Source organism: Mytilus trossulus, chromosome 12, assembly GCF_036588685.1.
Source record: "Mytilus trossulus isolate FHL-02 chromosome 12, PNRI_Mtr1.1.1.hap1, whole genome shotgun sequence".
Classification (NCBI taxonomy): Eukaryota; Metazoa; Mollusca; class Bivalvia; order Mytilida; family Mytilidae; genus Mytilus; species Mytilus trossulus.
The window spans coordinates 9,953,315-9,969,478 of NC_086384.1; the positions used below are offsets into that span (position 1 = coordinate 9,953,315).

The 16,164-nt window shown below is 31.9% G+C and overlaps 1 protein-coding gene across 1 annotated transcript in view; it reads right to left on the reverse strand.

Moving 5' to 3' along the window:
- LOC134693144 (sodium- and chloride-dependent neutral and basic amino acid transporter B(0+)-like) overlaps positions 1 to 15,413 on the reverse strand; it is a 32,914-nt gene extending 17,501 nt beyond the window's left edge. The window contains exons 1-4 of the mRNA XM_063553851.1: positions 15,215 to 15,413; positions 3,498 to 3,696; positions 1,667 to 1,798; positions 294 to 421 (exon numbers count right to left, since the gene is read on the reverse strand). Coding sequence (XP_063409921.1) covers positions 294 to 421; positions 1,667 to 1,798; positions 3,498 to 3,696; positions 15,215 to 15,220 — 465 coding nt within the window. The 5' untranslated portion in view covers positions 15,221 to 15,413. The remainder of the gene's footprint in view (positions 1 to 293; positions 422 to 1,666; positions 1,799 to 3,497; positions 3,697 to 15,214) is intronic.
- Positions 15,414 to 16,164: the final 751 nt, after the last annotated feature.

Sequence of the window (16,164 nt, forward strand, 5' to 3'; positions counted from 1 at the left end):
GTGCATAAATCAGACTGGTAGTTTTCTCATTTGGATTGGTTTGTCGATTCAGGACCTTTTTATAGCTGACTGCAGTATGGGTTTTACTCCTTGTTGACCTATAGCTGTTTTAAAATTCTGTGTTTTTGGTCTAATTAGTGAGAGTTCTTATTTTTACAAGGTGAGAAATAAATTGGCAATAATACCACATCTTATTTTTATATGGAGATTGAGCCAAATTTTGAATACTGACTTCCCTTATTTTTATAATGTCAATCTTGACATTCACTGATCCAAATCTTTATCATACTTACATCTTCACAAACAGTCCATGGTAGAGTTTTCTGCATGGAGGAGAAGAAGTAGATCAGTGTATAGGCCATGATCACGTTATAGTAGATTGCCACTACTAGGGATATGAGAGCCATAGATATACCAATACCTACAAAATTAATACATTTGTATAAGATTTATATTCAGTGTATACTAATGTTTGGCTTTATAAATATTTTGATATGAGCGTCACTGATGAGTCTTATGTAGATGAAACACACATCTGGCGTAATAAATTATAATTCTTTGATAACTATAATAGTAGAATTAGAGCCATAGATATGTCTATAAACTGCAAAGTTAATACAGTTGTACATTTGTATAAGATTTATATTTAATGTGAAATAAATTATTTTATAACATGAAGAAATTGAAAATATTTTGTATTATGTAATAAATCTTTGTACAAAATTCATCATTTACAATACATTAAACCTGCATAAAGTTATTTTGTATAAAATTCTACACCTATATTTTTCTCACATTTAAAAATGAAAATTATAAATGTATTTCAGATATACTTCAATATTAAATAAACCAGCCAACTTTTCTCATCATGTGTGGGAAAACAATATAAGTGTCATACAATTAGGCAAAATTAGATCAAAATAAAAAAAAATCTATGTTGTCAAATTCCGCAATGAAATGGTTTTTGAAGGTGGATAAAAACCCTATTTTTATTTCTTACAAACATCAAATACTGAAAATGAACCTGTTTTAGTATACTTAAATGTTTTCAATAGATATAGGAAGATGTGGTGTGAGTGCCAATGAGACAACTCTTTGTTCAAATAACAATTTTAAAAAAGTAAGCGATTATAGGTCAATGTAAACGGTCTTCAAGCCCATTTTGCAATTTTTAAAATTTACCTGGTGAATTAAATAATACATATCTGTTAATACGATTTATGTTAGCATTATATGTTCTACTAGAAAAATCTTCAAAAAAAAATCTTCTCCAAAATTATTTGGTATCTTAAAGTGTCTGCCCCACATCATCTCAAACTTCAAAAATGGAAACACTAACAAGTATTAGCCTTTCAAAAAGGGCTAGCCGTCTCTTAGCTGATGAAAAGGGAAAGTGTTCGCTTTGTAGATAAATTCATTTACTAGAATAGCCACGTGCATTAATCAACAAATTTTACCACACATGTGAGGTCACACGTTATGAAGTAGTATATATAGTTTAAAGTTCTTGTTTACAAAACTCCAGAAGATTCGGCTATTTATAGATAAAAGTTACCTGTGTACCAATATCATGAATATGCATGATTAATGACCAGGCAAAATCTAATTACTAAAATAGAGAAGACAAATCCGATACTCTAAGGAATTGAAGGACATTTACTATTACCTTTAGCACTTGGGTTCATTTTCCAAACCCCTGTTGGTCCTAAACCAGAGAACTGACCCATAACTAACTCCATGAAGTACATGGGCTTTCCTATCAGGAACTGTAGGACTAAATAAGCAATCAGGAAGGCAGCTGAAATTAAAAAAAAAATGTGAATAAAATTCTAAAATATTAATATGGATCTTGTCTTTATACCAGCTTTGATTATTTGGAATATCTACTAATTTTCACTTCTTCGTATGACATTTGTATGAACATCAAGATTTATTCTCCTTAAATCTGTACAGGGAAGTTTTAGCTAGCTTTAATTGCATAGTTTTTTTGTTTGTATTCAGCCCAATACGTATCTAGTGTTAAATTATGTATTTATATGACAGAATTTTCTTGGTATTCCTAATTATTGACAAAAGTGATTATTTATAAAGGGTTGTTAAATATTTCGCGGTAGTGTCTTGCCATGGCTTTGTTTGGACTTGTGTGTTTGCTTTTTGGCCTTGAATGTTTGTCCCTAATATCTTAAACTATGCATTTGCATTCAGGTATCGCAGATGAAATTTATTCGTTCATAGCTAAATCTCTATTTTTTTTAGCATGAATCTGGCAACTCTTGACCATATATCTTTTCATTTTTTTACAGGTTTAGTTTTACTCAAATATTTAAAATTTGATCCATCTTTTCAATAAATAGAAGAAAAGAATTACTGTTTGTCTGTAAGGAAACTAAACATGCAAAATGATAAAAGTGTCATCATATAAAAAAAGAAGATGTGGTATGATTGCAAATGAGACAACTATCCACAAAAGACCAAAATGACAGACATTAACAACTATATAGTTATTTCAAACTAAGTATTTAATTTGCAATTTACTAATTCAGAGTGATAAAAACTTTTAAGTCCGACTTTTGGTAAGAATAACCTGATTCTGTCTATAAATCTACATGTATTACAAGATAGAAATTTACTATTTATTGAAAAACCTGCAGTGTTATAGTGTTAACCATAATTTACATATACATGTATCTTAAGTAGTCTACATGTTCTTACTGTTTTCTTGTCAAATCATTTAATATTATGCTAAATTTCAGACTAAAATTAACCTTTACATTATAACATGTGAAATAATTTTAATACATGTTTGAATTCAATCAGTTTTCACATTGGTAACACATGTACTTGAAAGACATCTCATTAAAGATGTCTACATTTCAATTTACAAATCATTTCCAAAGATTTCTTTCAGTGAGTCATAACTATACAATGTACAGATATACACCCAGTTAAGAAGCAGTAAAGATCGATAAACTTTAAAATATTTGAGTAAAACATGATTGTCTTTTAAAAAAAACCAATAAAAACCAACCAACTTAAATGATTTAGTCAAACAAAACCTGTTATACCAGTTATTGCCAGTACATTTATTCTTTAAAATATTCAACTCCTTTAATTTGTCCTTACATGTATATGAGATACATGTAATTAACTATTATTGTATTCATTTATTTTTCCCATACATTTCAGATGTTAAAATGAATATAATTATTAGGTAAGAGTAGATTGTTCAATGATAAATTACCCCGATTGACCTCCAGTCAACTGTGACAACTTGTTTGTAAAAAAGAATATTGGGCTAGTGGCCATGCAATATCTTACCATCTAAATCATTGATTATTAACTTATATTTTAAAACAAGCGCTCAGATATATTTCACTTCACTATACATGTATTTACCATGTTAATTTAAATCGCCTATTAATGTGTCAATGGTAAAGTTCTATTTATCATTTAATTAATTTAAAAGTAAGCTTTAACATGTACAAAATGTATAATACCTCCTCCATTTTCATATGCCAGGTAAGGGAAACGCCACACGTTTCCTAATCCTACAGAAAGCCCAATACAAGACAGAATAAACTCCCATTTGGAGCCCCATTGTCCTCTATCTTCAGTATCTTCATCAACATTTACATCAACATCTCCATTCCTTTCTTTTAAGCCATTATTTATATTGTAGCTATCTTTTGTGTCTAACTGCAATTAAAAAAGTAGAAAATAGGTTTTAACAAATAAATCAGATTATATAACAAGATGCTAAAGGAAGAAACCATCCAATCAAAATTATGAGTGGTTCCTATTAAACATGCATCATGTTCAGCATTACAAGTCATAGGAAATATACATTTAGCATTTCTGGTTAAAACCTGATAAGGCCTGAACAAAATATATGCCTCGCTATGCCTTCAAGATTTTTATGCTGACAGTAACAGATATTCTAATATGACGTGCTTGAACTCTAGCTTTGTGAATAAACCCATGCTCTAAATCCAATAAAATGTGTTTGCACATATTCATATGCATATATTGACTAGTGCAAAATAATGAATTTTATCAAATTGGCATGCATCTAATATATTTCATTAACTAAAAACACTTTCAAACTCTTAAATGATGCACATGGTGTTACTAATTCAATTATCATGACTTAGTTTAAACATATTTATTTATAGTGGATTGGGAAACAAGTTATTGTCACTTATATTATTCCCTTTTCACTTTGCGGGTGCGAGTGCTGCCTTGTAGGGGTATTAGCCAGCTCTTTTTCCAAGTCTACAAGAGTGTCTTTTACCTGCAAGAGATATGGCTCTCTCTTAACATGACTAATGAGTTGCAATTCAAAATTGACATATATTAGACCTAGATACGACATTCATTCATGCTGGATGTTCAATACTCCCTCTAAAAAATCACATTGCCAGTTATTTTCTTGTTTACAAACAAAAAAGGGAGGTTCATAGAAAGAGCCTTCACAAACGCTGTACACTTATACACATCAGACATAAAAATTGCCTTTATTGTCCTAATCAGAATTGAAATAATTGATGCAAGCTATACTTTATTGTAGTTTTAACATGGGTAGGCATTATATTAGTGTTTTATATATATATTAATGATTTAAGTCCCAAATTTTCCATGTTAGGTGTTTAAAAAAGTATATGATTTTACCTGCCTATTACCTTAATTTTTCTGCCAGGAGATAGGTACCATCAAAATTATGAGTGTTAGTTTGATTAATTGGTCATGTTGGTAGCAATTTTATTTTCTTTCATTGATCCAAACCTTTTTTCAAAAGAGAAGCAAAGAAGATCTGTACATGTGGATTTTCGTGAATATCAATTTTCGCGGATGGATTGGAAATTGCATTTTCGAGGATATTTGTTTTCATGGTTTTGACAAAATCTGAAAAAAATGCCATTAGAAAATGTCTTCTTCGTTGATCATTTAATTTCATTATTTACCAACAACATATACAAACAAAATTGGTATCCAATGAACATCATGATCGAATAATAATGAATCCAGTTTTTACAAAAATATTTCTCTCATCATTGTGTAGATTAGAAAACATAGCTAATGAGCTAATGAGCTTTTAACTCTCCGCTATAATAGATTATCATGCATGCACTCGACTCTTTTGCTAAGAATAATACTTATTTGTTTTATATTATGGTCTCATTGAGTTGCTTTGCAAAATTTCTATTTGAAAAACAATAGTGCAATAAACTATTATTACCGGAAGTTAATTTTCTAAAACTGAAACTGAAACGAGCACCAATGTGTAAAATTTCCGGAAATGAAAAATCTAACCTAAGGCTTTTGGTTAGTTTAAACATATTTATTTATAGTGGATTGGGAAACAAGTTTTGCAACTTATGTTAATCCCTTTCCACTTTGCAGTGCGAGTGCTGCCTTGTAGCGGCATTAGCCTACTCTTTTTCGAAATCTACAAGGGTGTCTTTAACGTGCAAGAGATATGGCTCTCTCTTAACACGGGTCAGTCATTTATCGTCCCCTTCCGACGGACTATCATCGTTTCCTTAAGACCATACTCGCAAATGGTGTCAAGTGAGAGCCGAAAATTGAGTTCTTGAAATTTTCATCCCAAACGGGAATCGAACCAGGAAGAGCTCTCTTTCAGTTTAAGACTTGACAGCTCGGAGGGACCAGCCATTTTCAAGACACATGATCCTGCGTTAAAGTGGAGAGTGCAGATGCTCTCTGTACCTAAGGAACGTCAGAACAACTCTGATGTCCGTACACGAGCAGTTGCAAGGTTCTTTTAACGTACATAGGATTACTGATGATTTAAGGGGGGGGGGGCATACCTTTTCATGTTAACCTGTTTTGGCCTTTTACAAGGTGTTGCTAGCTGTTATCCGAGATAAATTTTAAACTGTTAAGTGTTTTCGACCAACTGAGATAACTGTTACCACATTTTTGCATTTGTTGTTAATTGGTTTTGCCCAAATCGAGGTGTTGTTAACATGTTAACGGACCCCTATTGCCCCCATGACAGAACATATATCATGAGCTGCGATTTTAACTGAGTATCATAAAATTTAAAGATCCCACACAGCTAAAAGGACGCCCGCTTCATTAAGGGGTCTACAGGCGGTTGGGATACCATATTCATTCAACCCTTTGGATTCGTCCCGAATATATAAATTATAAAACAGTAGTTAATGAGTTATATATAATCGTTCTATCCAAGAACAATAATGGACTGGAACGCACTACGACTCACCATCACCAGTGCAGGTAGTCTTGAACGTTTCAAGACTCGCCTACATGAGACGATTTATACCACTGTCCAGGATGTTTTAACCTCGTTTTCTATAGAATATATATAGCACATCAATTTTTAGATTTTATCTATAAAACATTTACATGCACATCCAAAAGTGGCAAAGTAATCAGTGTATTGATGGTGGCCGAAAAATGGGGGGGGGGCTAGGATGAAATTTGAAAAAATAGGCAGGACAGGAGTTTTGAGTAAAAAAAAAAGGCAGGATGAGACACTTGCAAAAAAAACAAGAGGCTCTCAAGAGCCTGAATCGCTCACCTTAATTCTTTTGGTTAAATCTCTCATCAATGATTATTTTGGCTTTTCAATTTATTTAAATGTTTTTTGGATCGTCCTATTTTCTTCAAAAGCCAAAAAAAATAATCATTTTCTCCTATGTTCTATTTTAGCCATAGTAGCTATGTTTCTTGACATACAAGGAAATAAAATATAAAATTTATACTAAATACTCTGAAACTCATTTAGCCTAAGTTTGGCTGAAATTGATACAGCAGTTTCAAAGGAGAAGATTTTTTAAAGTAAGTCAACATGATGAACAAATTGCGAAAAAAGTCCTTAAAGGGCAATAACTCTTTAAGGGGTCAATTGACAATTTTGGTCAAAATGACTTAATTGAAGATCTTACTTTGCTGAACATCATTGCTGTTTACAGTTTATTTCTATCTATAATTATATTCAAGATAATAAACAAAAACAGCAAAATTTCCTTAAAATTATCAATTCAGGGGCAGCAACCCAACAACAGGTTGTCTGATTCATCTGAAAATTTCAGGGCAGATACATTGTAGATCTTGACCTGATAAACAATATAACCCCAGGTCAGATTTGCTCTAAATGCTTTGGTTTTTGAGTTATAAGCCAAAAACTGCATTTGACCCCTATGTTCTATTTTTAGCAATGGCGACCATGTTTGTTGATAGATCATAACTTCGGATACAATTTACAAACTAGATACCATAAGGAACATTCAGTTAAAGTTTGGAAGTATTTGGCCCAGTAAAAGATTTTTAAGATTTACGAAAAATGGTTAAAAATTGACTATAAAGGGCAATAACTCCTAAAGGGGTCAACTGACCATTTCCGTCATTTGACTTATTTGTAAATCCTACTTTGCTGAACATTATTGCTGTTTACAGTTTATCTCTATCTATAATAAAATTCAAGATAATAACCAAAAACAGCAAAATTTCCTTAAAATTATCAATTCAGGGGCAGCAACCCAACAACAGGTTGTCTGATTCATCTGAAAATTTCAGGGCAGATAGATCTTGACCTGATAAACAATATAGCCCCTTCGGGACAGGTGAGCTAAAAAATTCAGGACGACAATTTCGATAAATGAAGTCAGGATAAACTAAAAAAAAAAAAGGCAGGACCGAACAGAGTGAAAAATAAAAAAGCAGGACAGAGATTACAGCTAAAAAAAAAGCAGTACAAACTTTTTCATCCTAGCCCCCCCCCCCCCCATAAAAATCAAATGGTAGCTCCCTTACATATAGATTTGTATGTACGTCTTTGCACGGTTTTGCTTGTTTCACCCTTCCTGTCAAAGAAATAAGAAAGCCAATACAGGTACGAATAATAAAATTCGAAATTTAGTACATGTATACCCATAAAAACAACACACCGTAACTTTTTAACGCGACTTGAATTACGAATAGATAAATCTTCATGTTTCTTAAGACCAGTTTATAAGTCATAAATGTCTATTTTGTATACATTACTTTATTCGACTGTTGTGTATGAAAGATATATTTTTTGTGAACAGTAATGATCTTCACAGCAGCTGTATGATGGAAAAACACGTTCTGGTGGAATTATTATTCACCGTCAGAGAGAATTATATGGTGTCGTTCGAGTTAATAGGCACAAGAAATATATGCATTGTTTTCCTGCCTTTCTATCTTCACTGTAGCCAATGTACATGCATTTTTTTCATTAAGCAACGCCGGTAAAAGGCAAGACAATTTTGGTGAGGCAACCGAGGCTTAAGAGTTCTGTCATTTTTGCTGAAGCACTGTTAGAGACCACAATATTTCTCTACATAGTATATAAAAATAAAAACCATATACCCATTTCTTTCACAAGAAAAATTATGTTGGCCTTATTGAAATGACAATTAGTTTTTTTGTAAACTTATGTGAATACTAAATCATTTTTTGATGCACACGAGTTCACAATGAGTATGCATACACGTATAGACGCCATGATCAGATGTCAATGAACTTTGGCCATCATAAAAAGTAGTGGAGCATTCTTTAGGAATATAAATATGTGGCAAATTAGAAACCCGAAACCATTTTACATAAGATTTATATTTCTCATTTAAAAGCGTACAATTCCTGTAGTGTCATGGGTCAGAAAACCAAGTCAGAAAATCAGGACAATATTTTAAAATTCATAGTTTACTCAATGCGATGTGCTACATTGCATTTCTATAACATTAAACTCTCCGTACGGATAAAATTGTAAAGATAAATTGAATCTGCCCCCGGTTTTATTTCTACGTGTTTGAACTTCATAAAACGGCCATCAAATACCAATATAATCCTCTGGTAAAAGGAAGCCTACAATCTACCTAGTCAAGGACGGTGTATAAATGGCCTTACATATACTACATACAATGAAACAGTTTTAAAATTATTTTACTTGTTTAAACTTAAGAATAGAAAGCACACATACTTCAAAATTCTCTCAGACAATGCCACTTTTCATTGAATGTTGAACAATTCAAATCCATTCGGTAAATATATACATGTATAGGGAATTTGAAGTCATTAAACAAGTTTTTAATTGAGAACTAAGTCTTGGGACTGACGCATAAGAAAATGTTTGAATTTAGTCGAGTCTTGACCAAGTACATTCCACTTTCATTTGGCATAATTATATATTGATCATATATGGGGGGTAGGCATATATGTAGTACTATATGAAGGTTTAAAGATTCATCTAAATTAAAAGTTCAACGTTGTGCACACAGTTTTTATTTTCTATTTCGGTTTATTCTGTTATCTTTTTTGGGGATAGGGGGTTTGGGGTTCTTAAACATTGCTGGGGAAGGGAGTTACAATATATATACAAATTGTATCTAATTAATTTGACAGATATGCAAGTACAGATTTCAGGTAGACAATTAACAGAATAATGTCCTAACACATTTGTTAATAATTGTTATATGTATACTGTTATTGTTGAATAATTACACCTGCTATTTTCTGGGATGAACATAAATTAATTTGTGGTTTTATAATTTATTATACCGGAATTTAGACTGACGTGATTACTAAATCTGAAATTTTGCTCTACGTTTAGTTTTAGTGTTTTAATTTATAGAAGATCATATAAGAGAGTATATATCTCACGCACTGGGGCTGGTTAAATCTAGATATAGCAAGCTGTGGTATGAGTGCCAATGAGACAACTATCCATCCAAATAACAACTTATAATAGTCATCCATTATAGGTCAAGGTACGGCCTTCAACACGGAGCCTGTTTTTATACCGAACAGCAAGCTATAAAGGGCCCTAAAATAACTAGTGTTAAACCATTCAAACGGGAAAAAACCAACGGTCCACAGCCTGTTGAACTTTATGGGTGCATGTCATTTAAACCGACATTCCATTTATCAACATTTGTAGAAATCTCGAGGTAGAAATGAGGATTTAAATGCAATATCTAAAAGTGTATTCACTGTACAATGAACTATGCGAAGAACACATATGTCAATATTTGAAAGGTTATAATTTACTTATCTATTTCATCAATTAAAACGGCCGAATAAAGTTATTTCATTTACTGTGTTAAATTCAAACAGTATCATAAGTGTAAATTCACATAGAAACCCGACACACAGTTCCACATTAAGACCTGGCAATAAAATGTCTTTATGATGTGAGCATTTGACTTCGTATTCAAATAAAACAAATGTTTTTATAATGCAATAGTACAATTAATTTGAGTTGTGTGTACCTAACTGTTCTTCAACAAGTCAGTCATTTTATCAATTAACTCAACAGAATTTACATAACGAACAAAATATTTCCCTTGAAATTGTTCAATAACTAGTTTTTACATGCAGTCGATTGAATGGATTCGTTAGTTTTCGGTCATTGAAGGTTTAACAATCTATAGTTTAGAAAAAAATGCATTTTGGAGATTTGTTTGTTGTCAGTTTGCTTTTCGTCCAGTGGCAAATGTTTCGTGCATATTTAGGAGGGGAACATTTTGGCTATGCATCGGACCGTTATAAAGTCCAGAAAAAAATGATAATAAATCTAAAAGGAAGCCATACTTTGAAAATATTGGGATAAAGGGCGAGAACTTCGACTGCCACTGGCAAATTAATGTATACTGGATATAAAGACATGCATTGTATTTTATAGCAGGGCTCCAACGAATTAAACGAACCTTCCAAATAGAAGTTTCAAAAGTTTTAATATGCGGAGTCATACACGAGGATTCGATTTTAAGACTACATTCAGTTTGAGTGCGGCTTACATATATCAGACATTATGTCCTTGTCAAACGGATGACACCCTAGTAAATGTTTCACTGTCCGTTCGGAGAAGTCAAGAAGACAGCATTCTTATACCCCAGTCAACCTTACTCTTCGACGAGGAGGGGTAAAACTTAGAAATACTGATAAAGTGGAATACAATCATGTTGTGTGCATTTTTCATTTTTTTCCCCATCTATAATTGAAGTTATGTCATGTACCTTTACGTCCTCTTTAAACGGCATTATTCTAAATCATTTATCAGACATTTCAATCAAAGATCTAAATTATATGTTATTGATTTTTTTTAGAGTCCACCCACTTTTCACGCATTCTTAACAAATATCTTCTTGGGTGAACTTTAATTTGAAAATGTAGTAAGATAAAATCATTAGATTCAGTAAAACCTACATATATACGATTTGAAATCAATTTCATCTAAATGTATCAACACTATCATCTTAAACAGGTAAACACAACAACAAAACACGTCATCGTTCATTTATTTAGATATTTTATTTTACTCATAAATAGGTGTTAAAATTTTTATTTATTTAATTAACCTAAGTGGACATCCGGGAACCAAAAGGTTGAGGAAGTCATTGTTGCAATACGGGCCCTCATAAAATTGTACTTTTAGATTCTTAAGTACTTATTACCTCAAATTATTCTTTGGGTCACGAAATAACGAACCTGTAAAATAACCAAACCTGTAGTATTTTCCAGGTCAACTATACTTTTGTTACTTGTAATGATGTCTTGATTTTCATCTTGTTACTTCAGGGCTTTTATATATTGATTAATAATTGATGTTAAACGTCACTTTCTTCAGCACTACATGCTATATCGTGGCGGTCATTTTTTAGTGCCGGTTGGAAAAGAACCACCGACCTTCGGCAGAAAAATTGACAATCGTAGTTCAGATTTGTGTTTTATACCGCACCTGCCACTTGCGGGGTTCGAACTCACAACATCAGTGTTGACAGACTATACAGTAGATATTTTCTACTCAGTACTTAGACCACAGTGCACTCGAACACTGTGGGCTCGCGGACTTGTACAATCTAAGTTACTTAGTCTGTAAGGCAATACATTTGGTTCTAAAATGGGTGAATTATCCAAAATAGATGTAGGAAGATGTGGTGTGAGTGCCCATGAGACAACTCTCCATCCAAGTAACAATTTATAAAAGTAAACCATTATAGGTCAATGTAAGGCCTTCAACACGGAGCCTTGGCTCACATCGAACGACAAGTGAATGATCCAAAACCTCTTTATAAAATAAAAAGAATAAGCTGAGTTGATGGAGTATACTTTTTTTTTAAATAAACCAAAGTTTTATTTCACTTTTGCTATTAACAATTTGATGGAGTTTACTGACTATGACGGTCAGTTTTGATTTTATTTGACCAGGGTTTAAAGTTCATACTGTTTAAATGCAAATGTTAACTTGGAGTAAATAACCTAATCCAACACCTTTCATGATACTAGAGAATAGCACATAGATCAATTCTTATTTTTAATAATAGCTCTATAACCATAAGCAACCCCAAATTTAAAAGTGAATCTTAACTATGTTTACAATTAGAATATTTCCTTCTAATAACCAAATAACCTTTGTTAATAATGAATTTTGTAAATATTTTTTTTACCACAAATAGTACGTACCAAAACCTTAACGACAGTAAACGGACTTTTTTTCTTCATTTTTTTACATAAATAAGGCCGTAAGTTTTCTCGTGATTTGTTTTACATTGTCTTATCGGGGCCTTTTATAGCTGACTATACGGTATGGGTTTGCTCATTATTGAAGGCCGTACGGTGACCTATAGTTGTTAAAGTTTGTGTCATTTTGGTCTTTTGTGGATAGTTGTCTTATTGGCAAGCATACCACATCTTCTTTTTTTATATAATTCAGTTTTAGTATCTTAGTTTGCCTAAAATATCTACAATTGTCACCACTGCCCAACATTTAATCATACTATTCTCTCTATTTCATTTGAAACACTGCAGTACCGATTCTTTTTCGTCGTTTTAGGGGGTGTGTCTCATTGACGTGAACTCTACAACTCCCTTTATACAAAGAATAAAATCATCATTTTTTTAAAGTATATTTCACAATATACATATTTCCGGTTTGCAACACAATTATTCATGTTTTTATGACAAATACAGTCTGTCATATATATTAACAGATGTTATATATCCGTATCCTTAACACGATTTCGTTACCATAATCTTTTTGGTTCGATATCTAGAAGCATGGATGTCGACATGCCAATTGGTACTAACTGTGCATTCTTGATGTATTATATACGTTATTAGAAGAGACCAAAGAAATTTAAGTATTTTAAGTTTTACTTTATGGTTTATACTTCAAAAATTACTGAGAACAGACTTAGACTGAAAAGCTGGAAAAAGTTTAAGGTCTTGATTTGACTCGACATAAAAGTCACACAAGTTATATAGATATTAGAAGACTTGTCATATGTGCCAATGAGACAACTGTTCATCCAATTTGTAAAAGTAAACCTTTATATCAAAGTACGGTCTTCAACACGGAGCCTTGGCATTTTATAAAATTAGAAAGACATTCATTAAGCAAGATGCATTAATTTACCAAAACGAGCCATAGCTTAAAAGTGCTAAATATAGATCTTTAATAACAGCCTTTATGCATTTTTACACAACTATACAGTATTGTCTTATTTGGGAAGTTTTTCGTATAAAAAGAGATACAACCGATTTATTAGGATCACAACAACCTGTTATATCCAGATCTGAAACTAATACAATACTAGTATTAAAATTCTAAGCATCCTACTAAGTATATAGCTAGAATCGTTCATCTTCATCTTCAATTTCATAAAAAAAAAAATATGAATGTATATATGTAATCCTATAGGAGGAGCTAGGATTTCTACATCATTTGATTTCGGTGTGGACATCTCATTTTTATATCGACAAAAAATGAATGCCCCCAAAACATCTATTTACAGGTTAACGTAAACTTTTCAGGACAATGCAATCGGAAAAATCATTAAGCTGATTGTCCTTTATCTATAAGATTAGATCGATTTGTGATTTTAGATTTTAGTAGAAAAAGAGGTATATTACATAGAGTTATGTAAGATGAAGTAACAGCATTCTCTAGGGCCATTGTGGCGGAACGACTTAACTATCACATTACATTGTTATGACAAAGATACAATTAACACCGACTGTTAACAAACAGGGTTTATTTAAATAGAAGTTCGGTCAGACTACTGGAGTTAATACTTTAAACTATAGACCTATTGTATAGCCTTAGAAAACGTATGCTATAACTGCATACTGAGAATAACTTTAGAAATATAAGTCATCGAGCAAATTACTATTCAATAGCCATCGAGTAATCCAAGTAGGTAATTTACAATAGAAATAGCCACATACAACAAAAGTTCTAAATATAAAACAGTATTAAAATGTCCTGCCCATCAGTAATGCTCGTCATAATGCTATGAACAGGACAGACTAGAAGTTTATTGTCATGGAACATTAAATCCAATTTTAATACGTTTCATTAGATACAATAGCGTCCTACACACAATGGAGTTGTGCCATTTAAAAAAATATAAACCAAGGACATTTTGGTACTTAAAATAAATGTTGTTATTGTTTTTATTTCTTTTGTGTCTTAGCACACAACATTTGGCCTTATGCACCAGTATTAAACAAAGCTATATAATGTACGAAATAACTTTGAAATACATCCAACAGTTCAAAAGCATATACTGCTCTCAGAGATACGACAGGTCAATATAAAAATAGAATGAATTGTCTTGTCCAGTCCTCGCGGGCATACATGTAAATCAGAAAAACGATGTATATATTTGTCAATAACAAAAGTTTTTGTTGTAACAATTAGCATAACATACACTTAGCATCAAGATTCTAAGTACTAATTCATGGAACCACCTTCTTTTTTAGCAAAAGGATTAATCTACTAACTATGTACTATCTCGTTACAAGACTACCGGAGATATTTTTAACATAGAGTATTATACGAGTATTATTTTAACAATAACGATATACAGGATTACGGTCAACCCTCGGGTCAACCATGACAGATTTTCAGCCTCACGGTAGATATCAAAATCATATTCTGTAACCGTTAAAAAAGAAAAAAAAGAAATTTCCTTAAAAATAAAAGCTAGCCTATATTGATTGACATTGAAATGGTCTTCTTTGGCTTCCGCCGCTTCCCTTGGACTAATTAAAACTAAAATCAATAGTTTGAAATGTTTAAAATTTCACCCCGACCTACTAACCAAAGTATTGCACTAAGAAAAGACAAATTAAAAAATATAGTTTCTTATAACTTATTTTTCTTTTCTTTTATTTGTAATAATCTTTTTAAAATGTGACTCACCGACATGGTAAAGACAGTTTTACGAAGTTTTCAAAAGAATTGTATCTCCAACAAAATCAATTATAAGTGTGACTGCTTTCACCAAGTTTCAGGTACAGAATGAAATAAATGAAATACAGGTATTCCTTAAATCATGACTAGCATGTGTAAATAATTGTGAATCAGTCCGTGAATCAGTCAAGCGTGGAAAATAACAGGTAATTTGTATGGGGGAATTACGATGGGTTACTTTTCATAGTGAAACAGAACAAAGGAATTTAATAACGTTGTGCTTAATACTGGTTTTAATTTAAAAACAAAGGTTTTTGTACAATTTTGATTAAAAATATTGATTAAAAAATATTGATTAAGAAAACACTAACAAATCTTTGTTTTTCAAATTTAAATTTAACTTTTATGCCCTCTGTCACCCATCGATTGTCTTTTCGCCTCAACCTTTCCTAAGAATAAACTTTTATTCATTGGTTATTATGTGTACATATGTCATAACACGTCTACGTCATGCACAGTTTACCTGAAATATTCATGTTTATATATTTTTTTAATAATTAATAAAAATGCGCTGTAGAAATACGTTAAGCTACAGTTGTTTACAAACTTGTAGGCGGATCATGCATGAAAGGGTTGGTTAGCCACTGTTTACGATCGGCACACCGTTTACGTTATCTTAAAAATTCCCAATTGAAATAACTTAAAATCGACATAAAAACGAGTTTCTTTAAATCATAATGTTAATGACTTCAAAGAAACAACACCTTTACATATACTAAACTAAGTCATATATCTAGGGACAGAATGTCAACATATATGTTCCTGCATATAGTAGTCTCAGCATATATGCACGATTTTTTAAAACGGATTAATTATGAAATTTATGATCCAATAAAATATCATCGAAAAAAAATATTTTCGTTTACTGAAAACATTGCCATTCAGTAGAGCACGTTAAA